Source organism: Diadema antillarum, unplaced genomic scaffold, assembly GCF_040938485.1.
Source record: "Diadema antillarum isolate AM-2024a unplaced genomic scaffold, OU_Dant_1.0 seq00001481_RagTag, whole genome shotgun sequence".
NCBI classification, from domain to species: Eukaryota; Metazoa; Echinodermata; class Echinoidea; order Diadematoida; family Diadematidae; genus Diadema; species Diadema antillarum.
The window spans coordinates 449,878-469,041 of NW_027272220.1; the positions used below are offsets into that span (position 1 = coordinate 449,878).

A 19,164-nucleotide genomic window follows, 5' to 3' on the forward strand; every position below is an offset into this window, starting at 1 on the left:
TGTTTTGAAATGAGATCCACCAATAGCTTCACTTTTATCCAAGAAAGTGACATGTGTGAAAACTTATACAGAACCAATAAAGGGTGATGCATCCATGACATTGCATCAGGTTACCAATGTATGATGGTACAAGAAGGATTTCATGAGATTACACCTACACTTCCACAATCATACCTCTCATTAAGGATAATCCCATTTACAGTCATAGTATCATGTTTGGGTTTCTGTAAGCATTCTGCATCTAATAACTTCAACTATTGTTTTCTGAGGACTGCCCTACAAAGAGAAAGTTGTCAAAATTGTTGTTTCATGAAGCATCTTAGACCTTGCCACATTTTGAAGTGGTTTGCTAGTACTTGGATGTTTGAGGCATACACAATATCCACAAACAGTCATAGGTAATGAGGCTACATACAGATTCATGAGGTTGACATATATACACTGTAAAGACAGCCATTGCTGTATTCTCTCCAGAAACTCCTCCTGCCAACACACGCACATACATTGTAAAGTTACATGCAACACAACATGATTTTCAGAGATGGTATCAGTGATTCAAGCAACACTAACGATACTACGTCATTGTTGATTATGGCGTAAACACAACAGCAGCAAAATATAGAAACAAAATCATCATGAAGCATTTAGTGGACATGTCAGTAAATACAGTCAATGCATTAATGCAACACACCAGACAACAAGAAGAAATAAAGCAAAGTAAGATTCCTTCTTCACAAAAGAAACAATTTCTAACCCCATTTTGAAATAAAAAAAAGTTAAGCAGCAAGCAGTGTACAAACAATAATCCCATGCCTAATATTCTGTTTCAAGGAATCATAGAATTCGGACAAATGTAAGTTCAAAATATATTTACAGTGCCATGAAAGTTCACATAATGTATGTTAAGTTGATTCTAGTATCGAATCTAAAATTGCCACTCCCACTAGCAAGAGATTGCGAAAGCACACAATAGCGACTGAACCATACCAATCGTCTCAAATTGAGGTGAAGCAGAACAATGCACTGCATCAACACATCTCACAACAGTAAAATTTTAAAAAAGATTCTAATAAAGTATCTAAAAAAGAAAAGTTTACATTACATGTAACCCTAACTACTGACAATTTAAAACCTAAAATGGAATTCCATGGGCCCGTAAAATGGATTGAAATCAGTGCATTGATGAATACTGTAAAAGTGGTTATTTCAGCGTGAGTAATCTTTTGCGCTCAGCAGAGTGAGATGAATTTCGCATGTTTTTCATTCTGCGAAATCAAGACATTTATTAGTGGAACATACAGCGTGCAAAAGTATTCATGTGTTTATATTTTTGTGCTGGTTTCTGGTCATGCGAAATGCGCAAAAATGTCCACTTTCACAGTACAAACAAATCAATCAAATACAATCAAATATCATATTTGTCACATTGTTATCTGTCACTTCTTTTGTAAAGATTGAAAGGCTACTTTGTTGTGTACTACACAATTACCTGTATTTGCTTCAGTGTTGCAATTGACTGCCACTGAAACACGGCACACAGTTCTGTATAAGTACAAGGTATCTCTTCATGTTTATCAGTTTTCTCTTCTCAGTCTTTCACATGCAACTAATTGCATGCAAGACTTATGCAACACCGCTGCAGAAACTGCACGTCATGCAGAGAATCCTGCAGCAGCTGGCATTCAACATTGGACATTTGCTATCTATCCATCTGAGCTTGTTCAATAAGGATTACATGCACTCCGTGTGCACTCTGCATCACCACTGTAACATCACTTGCTTCAATTGCACACTTTCTTTATTCCAGTCCAAGTTTGTTGTTTTTTTCAGTTATCCTATTTGACATTTTATTTCTAAACAAGGCAAAGTGGAATTCATATTTATGCAAAGACAGACAAGAGAAGGTTGCATGAGAGATTTGCACTTGTGACCCGCCAGTTTAAGTATCGTGCTGAAAATTCCAATGCGCCATAAGAGAATTACAAGACATACATGTATCAATTTCAAAATCGACAAAGTCATATGATCTACGCATAAGTAGAAAAGTTGGAAGACATGTGGAAATTCTGATTTAATTAAATATTTCCGAGATAGTATATCAAAATACATTTCCTTGAAATCTGAATACCATCAATGACCGTGATATTTCTGACTACCAAGAGAGATTCCAGTCCAAGGCATTGTCTTTAGATCAACACAGGGGTGCATAATTCTTGACTTACACCTAGATGTTGTCCCTCGAAACGCATGTATCCAATATCATTCCCAAGATTACCTTCATCAAACACAACAAACAGAAAGGACAAAGCACAAAGACCCAAACAAGATAGATGCACCATGACTGAGAAACAGCTGTGCACACACACACCCGAAAGATCACAAAATATAGTCTGGTATCCATTTGGAACTGTGACTAGTCCTTTCAGATATTCTAAATACTTGGAAAGGATGACCCTCCCAAGGTTCAAATTGAACATTAAGACAACATTTTTGTTCCCTTTAGTGGCTGGAAGTGTGTGCATGGCACTTTTACCCTGCTCAAGTGTCAAAGATCCATTCTAGAAATTGGAATATAAAATGCAGGTCAACCAACCAGCCAAGAAGTTGATATCAAACATGTTGGCCGACTACAGATATAACTCTCCACAGAAAAAAAAGAAAATCACTGTAAAAACTGCACAAATCACTGAGTCATCACGGATTAATATCTGCTTTGTCCTCAAGAGGGTACTCTACACTTGAACGTTAAATGCATCCAAATTTTTTGACAACTTTCCACACAGCCCTTCAAATGCCCCGCCCCGTCTTGACCAGCAGATATTGATATTATTTGTAAATCATTCCTTGGAGCCGAAACACCGCCTCAGAGAAATCAAACTGTTTAATGTATGGGTGTGTGTTGAGGCACAGTCACATTTAGTCCCCTCTGACTGAGTGTTGCATTTGTTTCATTCATATGCACCAGAGTCCCCCTACTCATATTTCTTCACAGTCAGCATTCAGTCGGCCAGGCGTTGTGGCATGCGCCTGTAATCCAGCTACTTTGGAGGCAAGGGCGGGGATATGGCTCAGTCGGTAGCGCGTCTACCTTCACATCCAAGAGTACCAGGTTCAAGTCCTGAGTCTCACTGAGCAATGTTGTGTTTAAGCATCCTGTCCCCTCTAGTAATAGGCAAAAAACAATCTGTCCCTCAGATAGGACATAACATGGAGGTCCCGTGGGTGTGTTAGCCACGATACATGCACATTAAAGATCCCACTTCATTTATCGCAAAGAACAGGGTGTCAACCCAGTGAAGTAGTCCCCTACCCACCCCCACGAGAAAACGGGCAAATGATACCAACCCCTCGTGGTTCACCCCAGGTGACTAGCAATAGTCAGCAAACGGTATCAACCAGGCACAATGTGCCATACGCTCAAATGAATGAATGTATGAATGAGCATTCAGTCACTGTTAATGCTAAGTTATTGGCTTCTTCAGACTGAATAGGATGCATGGCTGCTTACAAGGTTTAAGTGGTCCCATGCAATCAAGTTCTTTTCTCGTTTTCCCTAGTAAGGACCAGTAGTCTTTTGCCGGAGCCATCAACCAATTTTAGTTGTCCCTCGAGTCTCCATACAGACATGGCACTGTAGGGCTATCTCGCCAGTAACTGAAGAATTACTCAGCACATTAAGGCTAGACATAATTATTACTTCAAAAACATTTTGATGCAACATAGACAGAAATTTTGTCATAATGCCACGGGCTGCAAGATTCTAGCCATTAAACTTCTACAACATTGATTCACTCTGAGAAGTAGGTTAATATACAGCCAATTTTCTATAGCAAAAGCACATATGCCATGAGCCCTGTAATATCATATTTCTCATAACTGTTAGCAGCTTTTTAAGTTTGTAATTTGAGGGACAAAAAAAAATGCACATTTGGGTTTAAAAGGACAGTAACATTGCCGCAATGGCACAGGCATATTACGTATAAAGCACTGCGCTTGATTACTTAGTCTTTAATTGCATAACCATGTTATGTGAAGAGTAGAACCCTGCAGATAGGATGCATGTCTTCCAGGCACTGATATGGCACAAGAAGAAAGAATTCCATTCCCCTGACTGAGAGGACTTGGGCTAAATAGCCTTGTAACAAAGTGCACACAGTGATTTACTTATAAGGTATAGAAATCAATATTTTATGGGGAGGGGGTGTCTTTCTTGTACATATGCAATTAAAACAGCTTTGCTCCTCCTCCCCCCCCCCCCAAAAAAAAAAAGGAACAACAAAATGTCACTATTAGTAATGTCTCATATGGATAGGATGCAATGTGACACAGTCTAGGGGCAACTACAGGTAAGGAAGGGCTTGAAGATAGAGATAATCCATTAAAAGTGATTCAGTGGCAACATAGCATGTAAGAGATATCTACTCACAAACACACTTTGGCAAGTTTTACACTGCAGCGTTACTTCCACTTGTCACATGTCCTACATTATAACTTGGAGAGAATTTGAGAGGTCTTTGCCGGCAATATTTCCCCACCAGGACATGCGACAAAACAGCTGCTCCACATGTTTCATCCCGTGCCGTACTTGGTGACGTCAAAGGCCCCCTTACGGAAGAAAGGGTACCAATCACACAGGACCTGCTTGGAGAGGACCCGGCCTGGCCCGGGAGCAATGGGGCACTTTGGTATCCTCTGGCAGACTGTGACAAGGTTCTGAAGATATCTCTGAAATTAAAAAGTGAAGGACCCAAATACATTCAGATACCACAGTGTCACACAGCTAGTAATTTGCTATGCACACAGAATGAAAACATAGATTTAACATTTATTGAATTCAAAGTTAATGGAAGAAATGAAATTGGATAACATGGTTATCAACTGATGAAAATGGTAAATTTACGTGTAATTACAAGGTTCTTATATTTGGACTGGGTTACCATTTCTATGATGCAATGCTGACTTATGATATATGTATTATTACGATCTCATTTCGAGGATGAAATGATTATTTTTTACCATTGTTATCATGCTTTTTGGTTCTTCTTTATTTTTTTTATTTTTTTTTATTTTTATTTATTTTTTTTTGGGGGGGGGGAGGGGGGGGGGGGGGTGGACGACAGGACATGAGCACTGACATCTCAGAATTTACTGAACACAATACAGCCATCTTAACAGCAGCCGAACACTAGCTGTTTCATGTTTGCAGCACACAACACCAAGATGTGACTGTGAAAGACAGTGCATAAAACGTTGAAACTTTACTTTACTTTACTTTACTTTACTTTACCCCCCCCCCCTTCCCGAAGTTGAGATAACTGTCATTTTGTTTAGAGTCCACTGTTTTCCCACAATTCTTAATCTGTGGCAGATACTGTACAATCAAATTTAGACACAGGCAAAATCTGTTTCCTCCCTCCCTCCCTCCCTCACCCCCCCCCCAAAAAAAAGAATCATGATAAATATCAGATATAGACAGCAAAAAAACAGAAATGTACAGCAGTATCAAGGTCTAGTTCCCTCACCTCTAAGTCCACCCTCCTTCTCAAGACCACTCTCTCAGACTTGTTGCCAAACAGGTGCCGAGGAGGGAACTGGATCGCCCCAACCTGAATGGACGAAGAGAGAGATGCACAAAAATTTGAAGGAGATGCATTACATCTGAAGTTGCACTATTACCACCATTTGCACACAGCACAGAGAAGCTGTACCATTATGGCCAATAATCAATACTGTAAAACGAGGAATGTTCCCGTGCATTTTAATTTTGCAAATTTCGCGAACGCCAAGATTGTGAAATTAAAATGCATGCGAAAGTTCTTGTCTACACTATATGCATTGAATGCTAGTGGCAATTCGCAAAAATTTCGTGCCGCAATAAAGGCCGCCGGCTCCAATTCGCGAAAATTTCATGCCGCAAATATATCATGTTTTACAGTACATAAGATCCTGTCACTAACATGAGAGATTGAAATGAATGGGTGGATTGCTACGATGTAGAGCAAAATCACAAACAGATTCCAAATTGCAGGAACATGATGAATCTGATGTCATAATTGTCGCGTGCACACTCAGATAATTAATATTGAAGCTACGGGCAGCATATAGTCTGAGGCGTAATTTAGCATTTCTTTGTATATGTGCAATGGGCACACATAATTTTTGGAAATTGGTGCTACACAATATCTAGTATGATTTTTCGTGAAATGTACACATGACTCTGGAACAAATGACAAGCTACAATAAATTCATGATATAATCATGGTAGCTGCATGATGCATACATTTGACATTCCTGTGCTTCACATGGGTAGACAAACATTTTAGAAAAATCTTGCTAAATACCAGCAGCATTGAGAGAAACCAAAACATATCCAGCACAGCCTTGATATTGATGTTCGCTTCCTAACATTGGATTTTTATGCAATGCACATAAAACTAAAATGACTAAAATTTATCTTAAATGCATTTCACTGCATTCTGATCTCTAACATGATATCATGATTAATAATATGTAGGAATGTTGGTAAATCTTTGGTACAAGTTAGCTTGGCTTGGGGGCAAACAGAATTCACAGCCAGACAGGTATCATGTACTGGTTTTGGTCCCTTGAATACTACATGTATGGACATTTGCCCTGTGTCTGAATGGTCATGTAGGGAAAAACAGTGCTTTCATTGCCCCAGGTAACAGCAAAATTGAAGAAGGAATTCATGCCTTGTTTACAATTATCAGTCTTTAGAAATTGTTATCATGATGTTTACAGATTCTCATCCCACACCATAATGACAGACTCTGGTTTAATACTCATTTTTAAAATCTATTTCATTCCAGGTAGGCCATGGGGTGAAGCTGAAAAAGAGGCTTAGAAAATGGGTTTCGTTCCAGCAACACTGGCACTACTTTCTGAATGCGGAAATGTGATGTTTTGTACATCGTAAATATACTGTAAAAAGTTCTCCTCAAAATATCCTGTAGTTTTTGCGAAAATCCATATTTTATAAACTGCGACCAGCAGCCCAATACACATATCGTAATGGGGCTGTGAACTGTAGCATACAGGATCATGACAGAAGTTTTATCGCGGACAAATATCAACTTAAAATCGGGAAAAAATCTTCAATTTGAAGACTTTTTAATAAATTTGAAGTATTGATAACAGAGTTCGTGCAAGGTTTGCTTCTGCAAATAGTTCCTTTCTGTTCAAATTGATGACTAAATGTGACTCGGTCGAAAGGAAACTGTGAGAACTACGCTGAATTGACGGTCAGCGCAGGCGCACACATCACTGTGCACAAATTTCGAATCCATTGACTGGATATTAGATGTCTGTGTGTGCATGCGCTGGCCGTCAATTCAGTGTAGTTCTCCCAGTTTCCTCTCGACCGAGTCACATTTAGTCATCAATTTGAACAGAAAGGAACTATTTGCAGAAGCAAACCTTGCACGAACTCTGTTATCAATACTTCAAATTTATTAATAAGTCTTCAAATTGAAGATTTTTTCCCGATTTTAAGTTGATATTTGTCCGCGATTAAACTTCCGTCATGATCCTGTATGCTACAGTTCACAGCCCCATGACGCTATGCGTATGGGGCTGCTGGCCGCAGTTATGCGTATGGGGCTGCTAGCCGCAGTATAGTTCCCATCGTGTTTCTAAGCTGAAATACATATACACATTTGTAAAGCACTGCTTTTAGCCATATACCTAGAAAAAAAGTGAAGTTTTGGTTTAATAGCTGCATTATATCTCATGTTTCAGCTTTTCCTGATGCTGGCTATGCAAAGGAAGACAAGAGTAAAGTGGTTCGAGACCATAAGAGAGAGAGCACTGACTGACCGTCAGAGGTCAAGGCAAATGCCTTATATTCTGTTCAAAGACATGTTATTAATCAAATGACTAATCATTCAAGACAAAAAAAGAAGAAAAAAATTCAGTGCGTTTGTTTGTGTGTGTGTCCGCGTACATGTGGGAGAATCTTATTGTACACACACACACACACACACCCTCACATGCACACACACATACGCACACACATAGTTATTAAAATTCAATATACCCAAGTGTATTAAAATATTATTCTACATGCCTTGGCCATTTATCACATCAGCATCATAAAAAAGATTATCAAAAACATGAACACACACAATGATATAATACATGGCATTGTATTGATCAGTGCATTACACACACACAGGTGCATAAAAAAACGCTGACATATTATATACACTCACACGCACACATACAAACTCATTTACACACATGAGACATTACTATTAAACAGATCATATTGTTTATCAGTAAACATGTTTTTCTTTTCTTCTTCTTCTTCTTCTTCTTCTTAAGAAGCTTTAATATACTTAGATCACATAGCAATCATGTTGTTCATGAAATATTATACAGTACTTTAGAAAATTTAATCTTCATAAAATTTCCTGAAGTTTTCATTGCTATCATTAGGTTACAACATGGTGGGACACTACCTCCTTTCATGTAAGATAGTTCAAAATGATAATCAGTCAAATTTTCTAGTTTTAATAAATTTCCTGGAACATTCCATGGTCCAAATATCCTTGAAAGGGTGTAAAAGTTTTGAAAAATGCCAATATATAAAATGAAGGCAAAATTATAGTTTACCCATTCATGAGTGAAAACTGTTGGATTCTGTATTGGAGGCAATGTGTACCTGAAAATCTTGGAGAGAATAAAACAGGTTTGGCATTAAAAATTATGATAACATTGCAATTAACTTCCAATATCAGAGGATCTGTGCAAACCTGACTCAACTTATGCACAATTTTCATTTTGCTGGTGTGTATTAGTTTTAGCAAACTGATTTTGTACTCACACCTACATTGTACTGACCTTTCTACATGAACATTCTGTTTCAGTATTAATAATAGTTACATTTTTTTTTTCCCCAGAGTGGGAGAAACAAATTTTAATTGTAGTCATTCAGTTTTATGAAAAAAAACACACTAAGGAAAACATCTTTGTTCTTAGAATAATTCAACCCTAATCAAATCATAATAGTGGGCAGAAATGTTTGCTGAAGGGCGAACAATCACATACTGAGGCAAGGAGTCAAAACATGTTGCATAAACATTGGCATTCAAAATACAGGAAGCAATCTGTATTACAAAGACATTTTATCATGCACAACTTTGGTAAGATGTCAATTCTTGAACATTAATCACATTGACCAAAGCATTGGTGCATATACAGTACATCCTGCTGTTTCTGAACTTTGCACTGAAGTTCTTTGTGTATGTGTGTGAATGTTTCAGTGGTGTATATATGTTGCTCCATTTTATCAAGGACAACTTATAGTAACATGACAATGTTTTCATGCTTCAATATCAATCATATTAACCTATTTCCCTTGGCAAGTAATGAGCAGGTTGACTCTGTTGCAAATGATGCATTTTACAGGCAACACAGCAGAACCTGAAGAGCTTCCAGAAGAAAATCTTGATCTTGATGTGAGCGTCTTAGGGGAGGAAACAGATGCTCCTGCTGACGGACCAGGCTCCTCCTTCAGCTTTCGTTTCCTAGCGAGATTCAGGCATTTGCTATCTATAAACCTCTTGTAGCACGTTTCATGGAATCCTATTTAATACAATGGAGAAATGAACAGCAATGATTAGCCGTTGGATTTTGTTAGGGGAAAAAAAAAGGCTAAACGCTAGAGGGAGGGGTTGAACATTACACTCAATATATCATTAAATGTACGGTAGACTATTGACTGCCAATATTTGAATCTTGTAATTACCAATAGGCCCTAGTACTATGCCAGGTAATCATTAACACCTCATGATCATTGTCATCATCAACTACTTCAACTTGTACTTGCAGTGCAATTACTGATTTTGAATTACATTTACAGCTTTCAGCACCTGATCACATGCAATATCAATTATCATAATTATGAATACAACTGCCTTATCATCATTGATACTAGTAATCCTTGGCCTTTCACTATCACCACCACCCACTGCTTTACAGTTTGGCACAACATAATGGTAATCATATGTTTTAGGGAGTTTAGTTGTTGAAATTATGTTATTGTCATCGTTGGTTTTTTAGACCTATTTATATCAAATATTAATAAGTTAATTTAATGAGATGCTAAATGTGTGTTTTGAGGGGGGATTCGCCAATTTCGGGGTGAGAGAAACAGGATGGATTTTTAATATTAATACTCCATGGCCATGATTATGAAAATATAAATTTACATGCAGTTTTACAGACCTTTTTCAATCCAGTCCTGTGTGTCAAGATTTTTACAAAACAATATCACCGATCAGCTACATCAACCTAACCTGGGCTGTACATAGAACAACATGTAAAATTACATCTAACTTGTTAGGCTACATTATAACGGCGCTATGCCATGCCAAGGTGAAATTCAAGATAATTTATCTAAAATGTAACAGACACGCTAACGGCTAAGCTACTGCATTAGCGCCCATTATAACATACATAACATACACAAGCAACGTTCATAACATAGCTAACGTTGTACTTGTAGTCATCATGGTCATTAACATTACGCATATAACATGAGAGAGACTGCATTGCAGTGTCGACTGCTAAGACTGTACGCACGTAAACTAACCTGTAAATTATCCTACGTAGGTTGCAGTCTGTCCCCCGAGCAGCTGAATCACTTCGTTCTGGTCTGCGATTTCACGGTCTCCCCCACTCAATTTGATCCACTCTTTGGCACACAAAATAGGTTTCGTCTATCTTAGGTTTGTCATAGCCGTGAAATTTTCAAACTTCATCGATGTTACATGCATAAAAACGCATCTTAAAAGTTTCGGCAGAGCAGACGACATAGACGAGTGGACAGGCTCACAGGGGGCAGCCATTTTGACTCGTAAACGATAATTCTCGATTCGGATTGGATAACATACATCACATGATCGTTCGCGAATGAATATCGTACACGGCAAAGTGTACATATTCAGCTCCTCAGTGACAAAAAAGTTCACTGTTTTCCCCTAAATTACCAAAATACTACAGGAGGGTTTGTGTCGAACTTTTTCCTGTAGCCTTTTTGGTTATTTTTTTACACGTAGCTGTGGAGAAATTTTAGTGCCGCAGTTGTCGGAACGAAACAAGCGAAAAAACCAGCTCACCCCATGGCCTAAGGATGGAAAGAGTTGGTTTTGCTTTGCTTTCATTCTCTGGAGGCACAATTTTCAGTCAAATGTGTAGTTCAGTCCCAAGATAACCTTACCTCATTGTATTTTCTCCTCATGTAGTCGTGCAGCTCCCTGAACTTTCGGTAGCGCCGAAAGACCACCCACGTCTCGTTCAACACCCTTAGCTGTAACAATATGGAACAATGAATTTCACAAGATGTTACCTGGACCATCCTGAAATGAGATTTTGTCTAATGCCAGCTATGGGCATTGGGCTCTTTATAAAATCAATTCTTTAATAAATTCATATACATTGCAAGCACTCAAAGCCAACTTCACTTTGGGACACAACATTGCAGAATTTCCATAGTGTCAAGAATATATATCAGCTAATTGTGTTGCTTTGAGGGCTAGGCACAGAACAGCAATGGGTGTGTGTTTTATAGACACTTATATATGTGCATGTATATTCGCAATTTTGGCTGCAAATTGAGTCAAATTTATTTTCATTCTGCAAAGCTTCACTGACTAGCAGTAAGGTTTTGAACAATTTTCAGAACTAGTATTACTAACATGCAGATCGTCTCTCACGGCAAAGTATTAGAGCATGATTAAAACAGCGACATAGACATCTAAGGCCATCATTCATTTTGTGTGCAAGTGCAGAAGAAGACCAGAGTAAAAAAAAAATGGAGAAAGCTTACATGGAGTTCAAAGACAAAGAAGGAGTTCCAGCCATGTCCACGCTGCATGAAGCGTGGTATGGTGATACCAATCGCATCTCGGATAGCTTCTGTGTGCGGGGCCTCAATGAAATCCTAAATATTACGAAGAAAATGGACCCAAGTTGGAGTCATTATGAAGTTGCCATATTATAACTTTCCCTTTTAAAATATGTTGGTATGCACGTACATACCACAAATGTTAAACTTGCTCTGTGTCAATCTTTTCTTCTTACATGTCTTTTTCTATGACAACTATTTTTGAAGCGCAAATGGCATAGAGACTAATGGGCAGTCCACATTCCACGATCTGTTTACAATGCTTTTTGATATGCATGATCAATACTGCTTCATTAATCTTTACACTGTTAAAGAATTTCACAATACCAATTTATCACATAAATAAAAGCAAATATTTCTCAAAATATGAAGAGTTTGGAGGGGAAAAAAAAAAAACACCAAATGGGAAGAGATAGGATGGCTACAAACATTTAACCTCGATTCTGGCAAATTAACAATCTATGACTGATTAGATACAATATGACATCTACAATCATGTGGTGCAACAACTAATATGCTTATGAACTCACAGATATTCTCCTTTGCTCTGTTGTGTAAGAACCATCTGCACTAGCATTCTGAAAAAAACAAAACAAAACAAAACAAAATACACAAATCAAATAGTGTAAAACAATGGAAAAAGTGTTGGTGCAGTCATACCTTTTGAGCTCCCTCACTAAAATCAGTTTTTGCTGTTTTTTTTAATTAATAAATGATAATATGATCATAAGAAATAACATTATATCTATCTGGTCATGACCACCAATACCCAACCACTAAATGTAGGAGTGCAAATTCCCATTGTACAGTGCAGGGCCTAATCACACACATTTCTTGAATTCATACACACCTGTGTACATACTACGTACCTTTGGCTCATTCACAACCAAATCTTGTCATGTAATGATAAATCAACAATACCAACACAAAAAATAGCTTTTTAAAAAAGAAACATCAAAACCTAATTAAAGCAAAATGTAAATGGTCAAAGAACCACTTCATGGAACATTATTTACTTACCAAAGATAATCTTGATGAGCGCAAATCAGTAATTGAGTGACTGCCCCTGGAAAGACATGAATTACAGTGTATGTCACTCTATCATCTAAACAAACATGAAAAAAAAAATAAAAATAAACTTGAGAAGACAGTATCGTACATTCTGATAGAACTGACACCATCTAACACAGAATATCAAAGGAGCAATAAAATCTAACAGAAGAAGCTCAGTGTCATTAGGGGAGACTTTCCTATTTGTTAAAATACACCAAGGCCTTTGAGGTTTACATCAGAAGAACAAGGTATTTAGGATGTTTTTTGCCATTCCTCAAAGGATGCAGAAGTACACAAGGTTGTGCATTCACTCTTTCTTTTGATAAAGAATCTTCATAAATGCATTTCTCTGTAAAAAATTTGATGAGAAACAAAGGGAAAACAAAAAAATTCCAACCGACAGCCATTTAAACATATTGTTCAAATTTGTATCAATCAGTGTCACAGTAATTGAATGTGCCTATGATAATTTTGATCTACTTAAACTGACAAATTACAATCCACGCTTCATGTGTAGCTCATAGAGCCAGACACACACTCACAAAACAAGAAAAAGAAACTAAAGAACTTAGCAGTTTCTCTCCAATTTGAGATTTAGTTGCCATGGTTACCTCATGGCCAGCTGATGCCTCATCTCCGCCATCTCTCTCTCATGGGCATCACGCAGGGCGGCCATCTGCTGCTCCTTCTCCAGCCTCTCCTTCTCCTTCTGAATGAGGGCGCTGTTCTCCCGCTCCATGCGCTCCTCAAGGAGGCGCTTCTTCACCTCCTCTTCGATGAGGCGGTTGATCCTATCAGCCAGAGTCGGGTTAAAAGGAAAGAATAATCAAGATCGCTTTCCAGGTTAACACATTGCAAGAAGATGCCCTTTGCAAACCTACTACAAATTGTGGATGCAAGGTGAGTGTTTGTCATTTGTTTTGTTGTTTGTTTGTTTGTTTTTTTTTGGGAGGATACATATGAGCAGTAACAGTGGTGTATTGATACCTAATCTGACTAATGGACTATCATAAACTAGCTTTGATTTGTATAGCATCCCACACAAATAAGTTGAGACCCTGTATTGCTAAGGGTTTACATGCCAGACATAAAAGCAGAATGGAGCCACTGACATACATGTTAGTCTTATCACCAGTCTAAACAGAATTTTGAGCGTATCAAGGCCAAGTTCTGTGGAGAAAGTATGCCAGAACATCAATCATGCCATCCAGAGGGTTGACCAACATGTGACTGGATATTAGACTAGTTAGTGAGGCTGTACATTGCATAGAGTTGCATCCAAACATCATCAAGCCACTGTGATCAGGAAGCTGCTTTGTTTTCCTATTAGTAATCACCTCTCCTGGTTCTCAAGGTCACTAAGTTTGCTCTTCTCTTCCTCAATCTTCTCCAGCTCTCTCCTCCGCTCCTCCTCAAATTTCTCACGCTGCTTCTGCAGCTCCTGCTCCGCCTGCAGCATCTGCTCCTCGTGAACTTGAACACTCTGGTGAAGTAAAAGAGAGAAGCAGGTCATCTCCACGCATCATCATGTATGGACATGCATGCTTGACTTAAGCACTCCATACACTATACGAGCCAATCAGTTGCACGACAACTACGGCAATAAGCTAGGTCATACAACCAGTCATGCGACTTGACACCACACATCATGCGATCTGACTACACAGCTAAGCATCTGATTGTACTAGTGTCAATATATTATATACCGTAGTGTGATTGGCTGAAAGTCCACAACCAGTCTTGAAAATTTGACATGTCAAATATCTACTGCTGGCACAGCGACCAAGTCTAACGTCTGGAAACTGGCAAGGCTTGTGAGTCCACACTTCCAGGCTTTAGGTCGTTATGACTGGTGAATCGTGGCAAAGTCTTGTAGTGTGTGGTGGGCTTTAGTCCCAGGTATATTATTTTGTCAATGGTCTCTTTATACAGTGTATATCTACTTCCATGAATTGGTGAAGAATGTGAAGAATACTCAGCTATCCATTAAACTCATTGACAACAACCATAGATCATGTTTACATTCACACCAATGGGTGCATTCTAATTGGTTTTATTATACAAAAAGAGCTAATGTGGATTGCTTCCAGGGTAAATATGTCATCTTAGCACCAAAGTCATGTTACCCAATATCACTGCTGGTTCTAAATTTATATGATATTGCCTCTCCTTTTCATCTAAAACCTGTAGGATGATGTAATGTTAGTGAATAATCATGATATGCTCTCTTTCTTGCACAATGAAGAATACCAGTGTACACAAAAACAATGACTGAACTAAGTAGAGATCTTTATCAGGATTGCATACTAAGTGATATTGATACAAAATAGGGTAGGGTTTGAGAATGAGCCTGTGAATTAGCTTACCGAAAGCTTTTGGTCAAGCTTCTTCTGCTCCTCCCTAAACTGGCTCTCCATAAAGCTCCCAGTCTGGTTGAGTTCCTCTAGCTTCCCTTGCTGCTTGACGATCTCCTCATTGAGCTTCACCAGCTCGGCCTCCGTTGATGTCACCTTCTCCTGGTAGCTCTGTAGGATGTCCGCCTGCTTGTTCTCCATACTTTCCACCCGTCCCTTCTGAACCTTGATGGCGGCCCCACCCTCATCGTGTGCATCCACCTCCGCAATCCTCTGTTCCACCCCAGCAATTTCACCCTGTAGACCTCGCTCACGGTTCTTAAACTCGTCCTTGAGGACTGTCCGTTCCGTATCCAGCTGCTGCGTGGCAGCGGCCTCCTGGCTACACAGGTCATCCTGCTGCTGGTGGTAGTTCTTCAACTGCTTCTCCATGTTGCTGAGCTTCTTCTTCTGCTTGTCCCAGGCCATGGATCGGTCCACCACCTCCTGCTCGATGAACTGCAGGTTAGCCGCCTCGATCTGCAGCAGGCTTTTCCACTGCTCCTCTAGCAGCGTCTCATCTTTCCGTTTGCGCTGCTCAAGCACCACAAACTCATCCTCGATCAGTTTCTCGACATTCTCCTCCTCTGCATCAAGTGAGTCTCTCTCCTCAAGGACAGTTTTTTTCCTCTTTCCAACTTCCTCCAGAGACTGTTCGAGGAGTGTACGCTCCTCATCACCAGTAAAGAGTCCATTTTCCAGCCGATGCTGCCCCTCCCGTTCCCTATCATCGAGTCCTTGAAGTTCGCTCTGCAGCCGCGACCGCTTCTCCCAAATCTTGCCCACCAGAAACTCCGCCTTGGCCTGGATGTTCTTCTCTGCTTCCTCCACAGCATCCAGCTGCTGCTGCTTCAACTTCTCAAACTCGTCGCGAGCCTCGGCGATCTGACCGCTCTCCCTGGACAGTCTCTCTCTGGCAGCATCGTCCATCTGTGCGGATAGGCCCTGGGCGATGTCTTGCTTGTCCCGGAGGGCATCCAGCTTCTCTCGTTCCACCTGTAGGAAGTGACGCTCCTCATCCCTCTCCTGCTGCAGCTTCTCCTTCTTCATGTTCACTTCATCTTGCAACTGTTCAACAAAACATTGGACATTACAAATAAGTGCAAAACATTGCAAAACATAGCTGCAATTAGCAACTTTAAGCCTGCACATTCAGGATCTCTGAACAAAATCATCCCCTGAATATATCTACCTAAAATGGTAATACCCTATTATTCATACTAAGAAAACTCCCTTGGAACATTGACAGCTGCATCACATATACTGCTATCATCTCTCAATCTGCAAAGGTACTTACTGTTACTTGCAAGCTGATTATTTGGCGTTTTTTCATTAGCATTCTGTTCACTCCAAATCATCTGACCTCATTACATGTTTGCATGCCAACTTAGGCACAACGTTTTAAATTCAACAGGAAGGCCATGGTGTCACAATATGGATTCGTGGGGATTAGGTCACTTCCATCAATCAACACGTAATTTTTGGACATCTCTGCCAATCTGTGAGGAAGGCACTTCAGCAGATGTGCCACTTGACATAGCAAACAAACATTAGTAAGAATTGAACAATTCTCAAATGTTCAGGTGGTAGGAGGCTTAACAGTGCACCCCATATTCTTTCTAGGGTGTGTACATGTGTGTGGCCCTAAAAAGGGCCTACCCACTCCTGATGTTCAATAAGCATGTTCTGGCCATTATGCAAGAATATGTGGTGTATCGTCAAGCCTTCTACCACCCAATGTTCTACGGCCACGGAAGCCTTCAAAGATTCATCTCCAATGTTCTTGATTAAGACATCCTGCTACTGCTAAGAATTGACTATGAATATTGTCATGGTGAAGCAGAAGAAAAATCTCTCAATTCACGACATGTTATAACTTCCTTCTTCCACCAAAGCAACCCAATGAACACTGAGGAATGCAGACAGACCTTTTTCATGGCTTCCCTCATCCCCTTCTCCCTCTCGTCAACTGCTCTCAGATTTTCTTCCAGTCTCCGCTTCTGCTCAGCGAGTTGCTCCTCAAGCTCTTTCTTCTGCTCCGTCAATTCTCCAATTGCTGCCAAGACTTCTGCTGCCCTCTTTTGTTCAAGCTCTGACAACTTCGCTTTCTCAATGGCAACATCCTCTGTAAAAGAAGGGTTTCCATCATAACTTGACTGTTGTATTCCATTATTATATCATTGCATTATATGAAAGTGAATTTCAAATGTAGGTGGACAATCAGAGCAATGTACATATCTCCACTGATGGGATATTTTGGTTGGTCTTGTACAACCCTAAGGATATGTCAGCTAAAGCCTACAGGAAACAAATCAACTCTATACAAAAATGTTTAAAGAGTGTGGAGCAGATATGGATCTGGGTATGTTATTTTCACATCATTTTCTCTTATCTAAAGTCAGTTGGCCCATGGTAGGGAAGGTTGTATGAGCTCCACAAAAGAATTTGGCATAAAGATGCATGTGAAATAGACATGGGTTCCTCTTCAAAAGAAGATAAACCTACTACATCGAAGCTCAATTTCTCAATGCATTTGAATTATGCAAGTTAGCACACACCAGCCTCATGAATGTTTTGAGATCGAGAAATCTCTCAATCCTGTGAACCTCAACAATGCGGATGCTCAGTAGTCACACCACACACACCTTGGATGTCCTGCTGGCTCCGCTTCATCTGACCCTCCAGCGTGGTGCGGATGTGTTCCAGCGAGGCCTTCTCTCCCTCCAGCTCCCGGAGACGCTCCTCGATCTCCCGCTGGTGCCTCGTCTTCTCCCGCTGGAACTCCGCCAGCTGCTGCATGATGTCCACGCTCTGGCGCTTGAGCCGCCGTCGCTCGTGCTCCAGGCGGCGCTCCGCCTCCGCCGTCTGCTGCTGGGCCGAGAGCCCTTCCTCCCGCAGCCGATCCAGCGCCACCAGCCGCTCCTGCAGCCCACGCTCCTGGGCCTCTTGCTCCTGCTGCCTGGTAAGCTCCTGCTGACGATGCATCTCCTCCAGCTGCTGGATCTCAGATCTGTGCACATGTGTGTGTGTATGTATAAGAGATAGAAAGTCATCATGAAATATACTGACAAACAGGGAGAGATAAATGAAGAGAGAGATATATAGGGGCATGACGGGAGATATATATCATATGTGTACATTATTATATATTATATAATCAAAATGATTTCATTTCAGAGAGCAAGAGAAAGAGAAAACGATCCAAAACAAAGACATCAACACATGGAGAGTGTAAGAGAAGAAGAGAGACATCTGTTGTGAGACAAGGAGGGAAAGGCAAATAGAATTGAGGGGCAAAGGTAAAAAAAAATTTTTTTTTAATGAACAGATTGGAAGACAGAAGGGAAATTCTAATGGACAGCTAGAGGACAGAGAAGAAATTATCAAGGCAGGAAGATGGCAAGATGGCAGGAGAGAGGACTGAGATATTCAACAACACACATCAGCTGAGAATAGTGAACCAGAGAAACTGAGAATACAAACAGAAATGTCTTAAGCACACACACACACACACACACACACAAAAGGCAGGCATAATAACATAGGGACAGAGAGACAACAAGACCTAGAGAAAAGGTAGAGAAAAACAGAGACAGGCAGATAGTGAGACTGTAAAAAGATTTCTCTCCAAACCTGATCATATAATCGTGTACGCTTTTCATGAGTAGAGATCCCATGCATGGCAAGCTGCATAACAATTCTATAAAGTTCTTTTTTCTTAATGCCTAGTCCTGCTAGTGTATGAAAGGATAAGGCATACATCCTCAAATGATATGGTATGTTTAAAGG

The 19,164-nt window shown here is 39.9% G+C and overlaps 1 protein-coding gene across 1 annotated transcript in view; it reads right to left on the reverse strand.

Annotated features, from left to right (window-relative positions):
* Positions 1 to 4,319: 4,319 nt before the first annotated feature.
* Positions 4,320 to 19,164, reverse strand: part of LOC139709932 (kinesin-like protein KIF16B) — an 85,066-nt gene continuing 70,221 nt past the window's right edge. The window contains exons 21-31 of the mRNA XM_071621888.1: positions 18,021 to 18,385; positions 17,304 to 17,500; positions 15,349 to 16,443; positions 14,320 to 14,465; positions 13,594 to 13,773; positions 12,950 to 12,995; positions 12,460 to 12,507; positions 11,852 to 11,965; positions 11,243 to 11,332; positions 5,523 to 5,606; positions 4,320 to 4,725 (exon numbers count right to left, since the gene is read on the reverse strand). Of these exons, the coding sequence (XP_071477989.1) occupies positions 4,570 to 4,725; positions 5,523 to 5,606; positions 11,243 to 11,332; positions 11,852 to 11,965; positions 12,460 to 12,507; positions 12,950 to 12,995; positions 13,594 to 13,773; positions 14,320 to 14,465; positions 15,349 to 16,443; positions 17,304 to 17,500; positions 18,021 to 18,385 (2,521 nt within the window). The 3' untranslated portion in view covers positions 4,320 to 4,569. The remainder of the gene's footprint in view (positions 4,726 to 5,522; positions 5,607 to 11,242; positions 11,333 to 11,851; positions 11,966 to 12,459; positions 12,508 to 12,949; positions 12,996 to 13,593; positions 13,774 to 14,319; positions 14,466 to 15,348; positions 16,444 to 17,303; positions 17,501 to 18,020; positions 18,386 to 19,164) is intronic.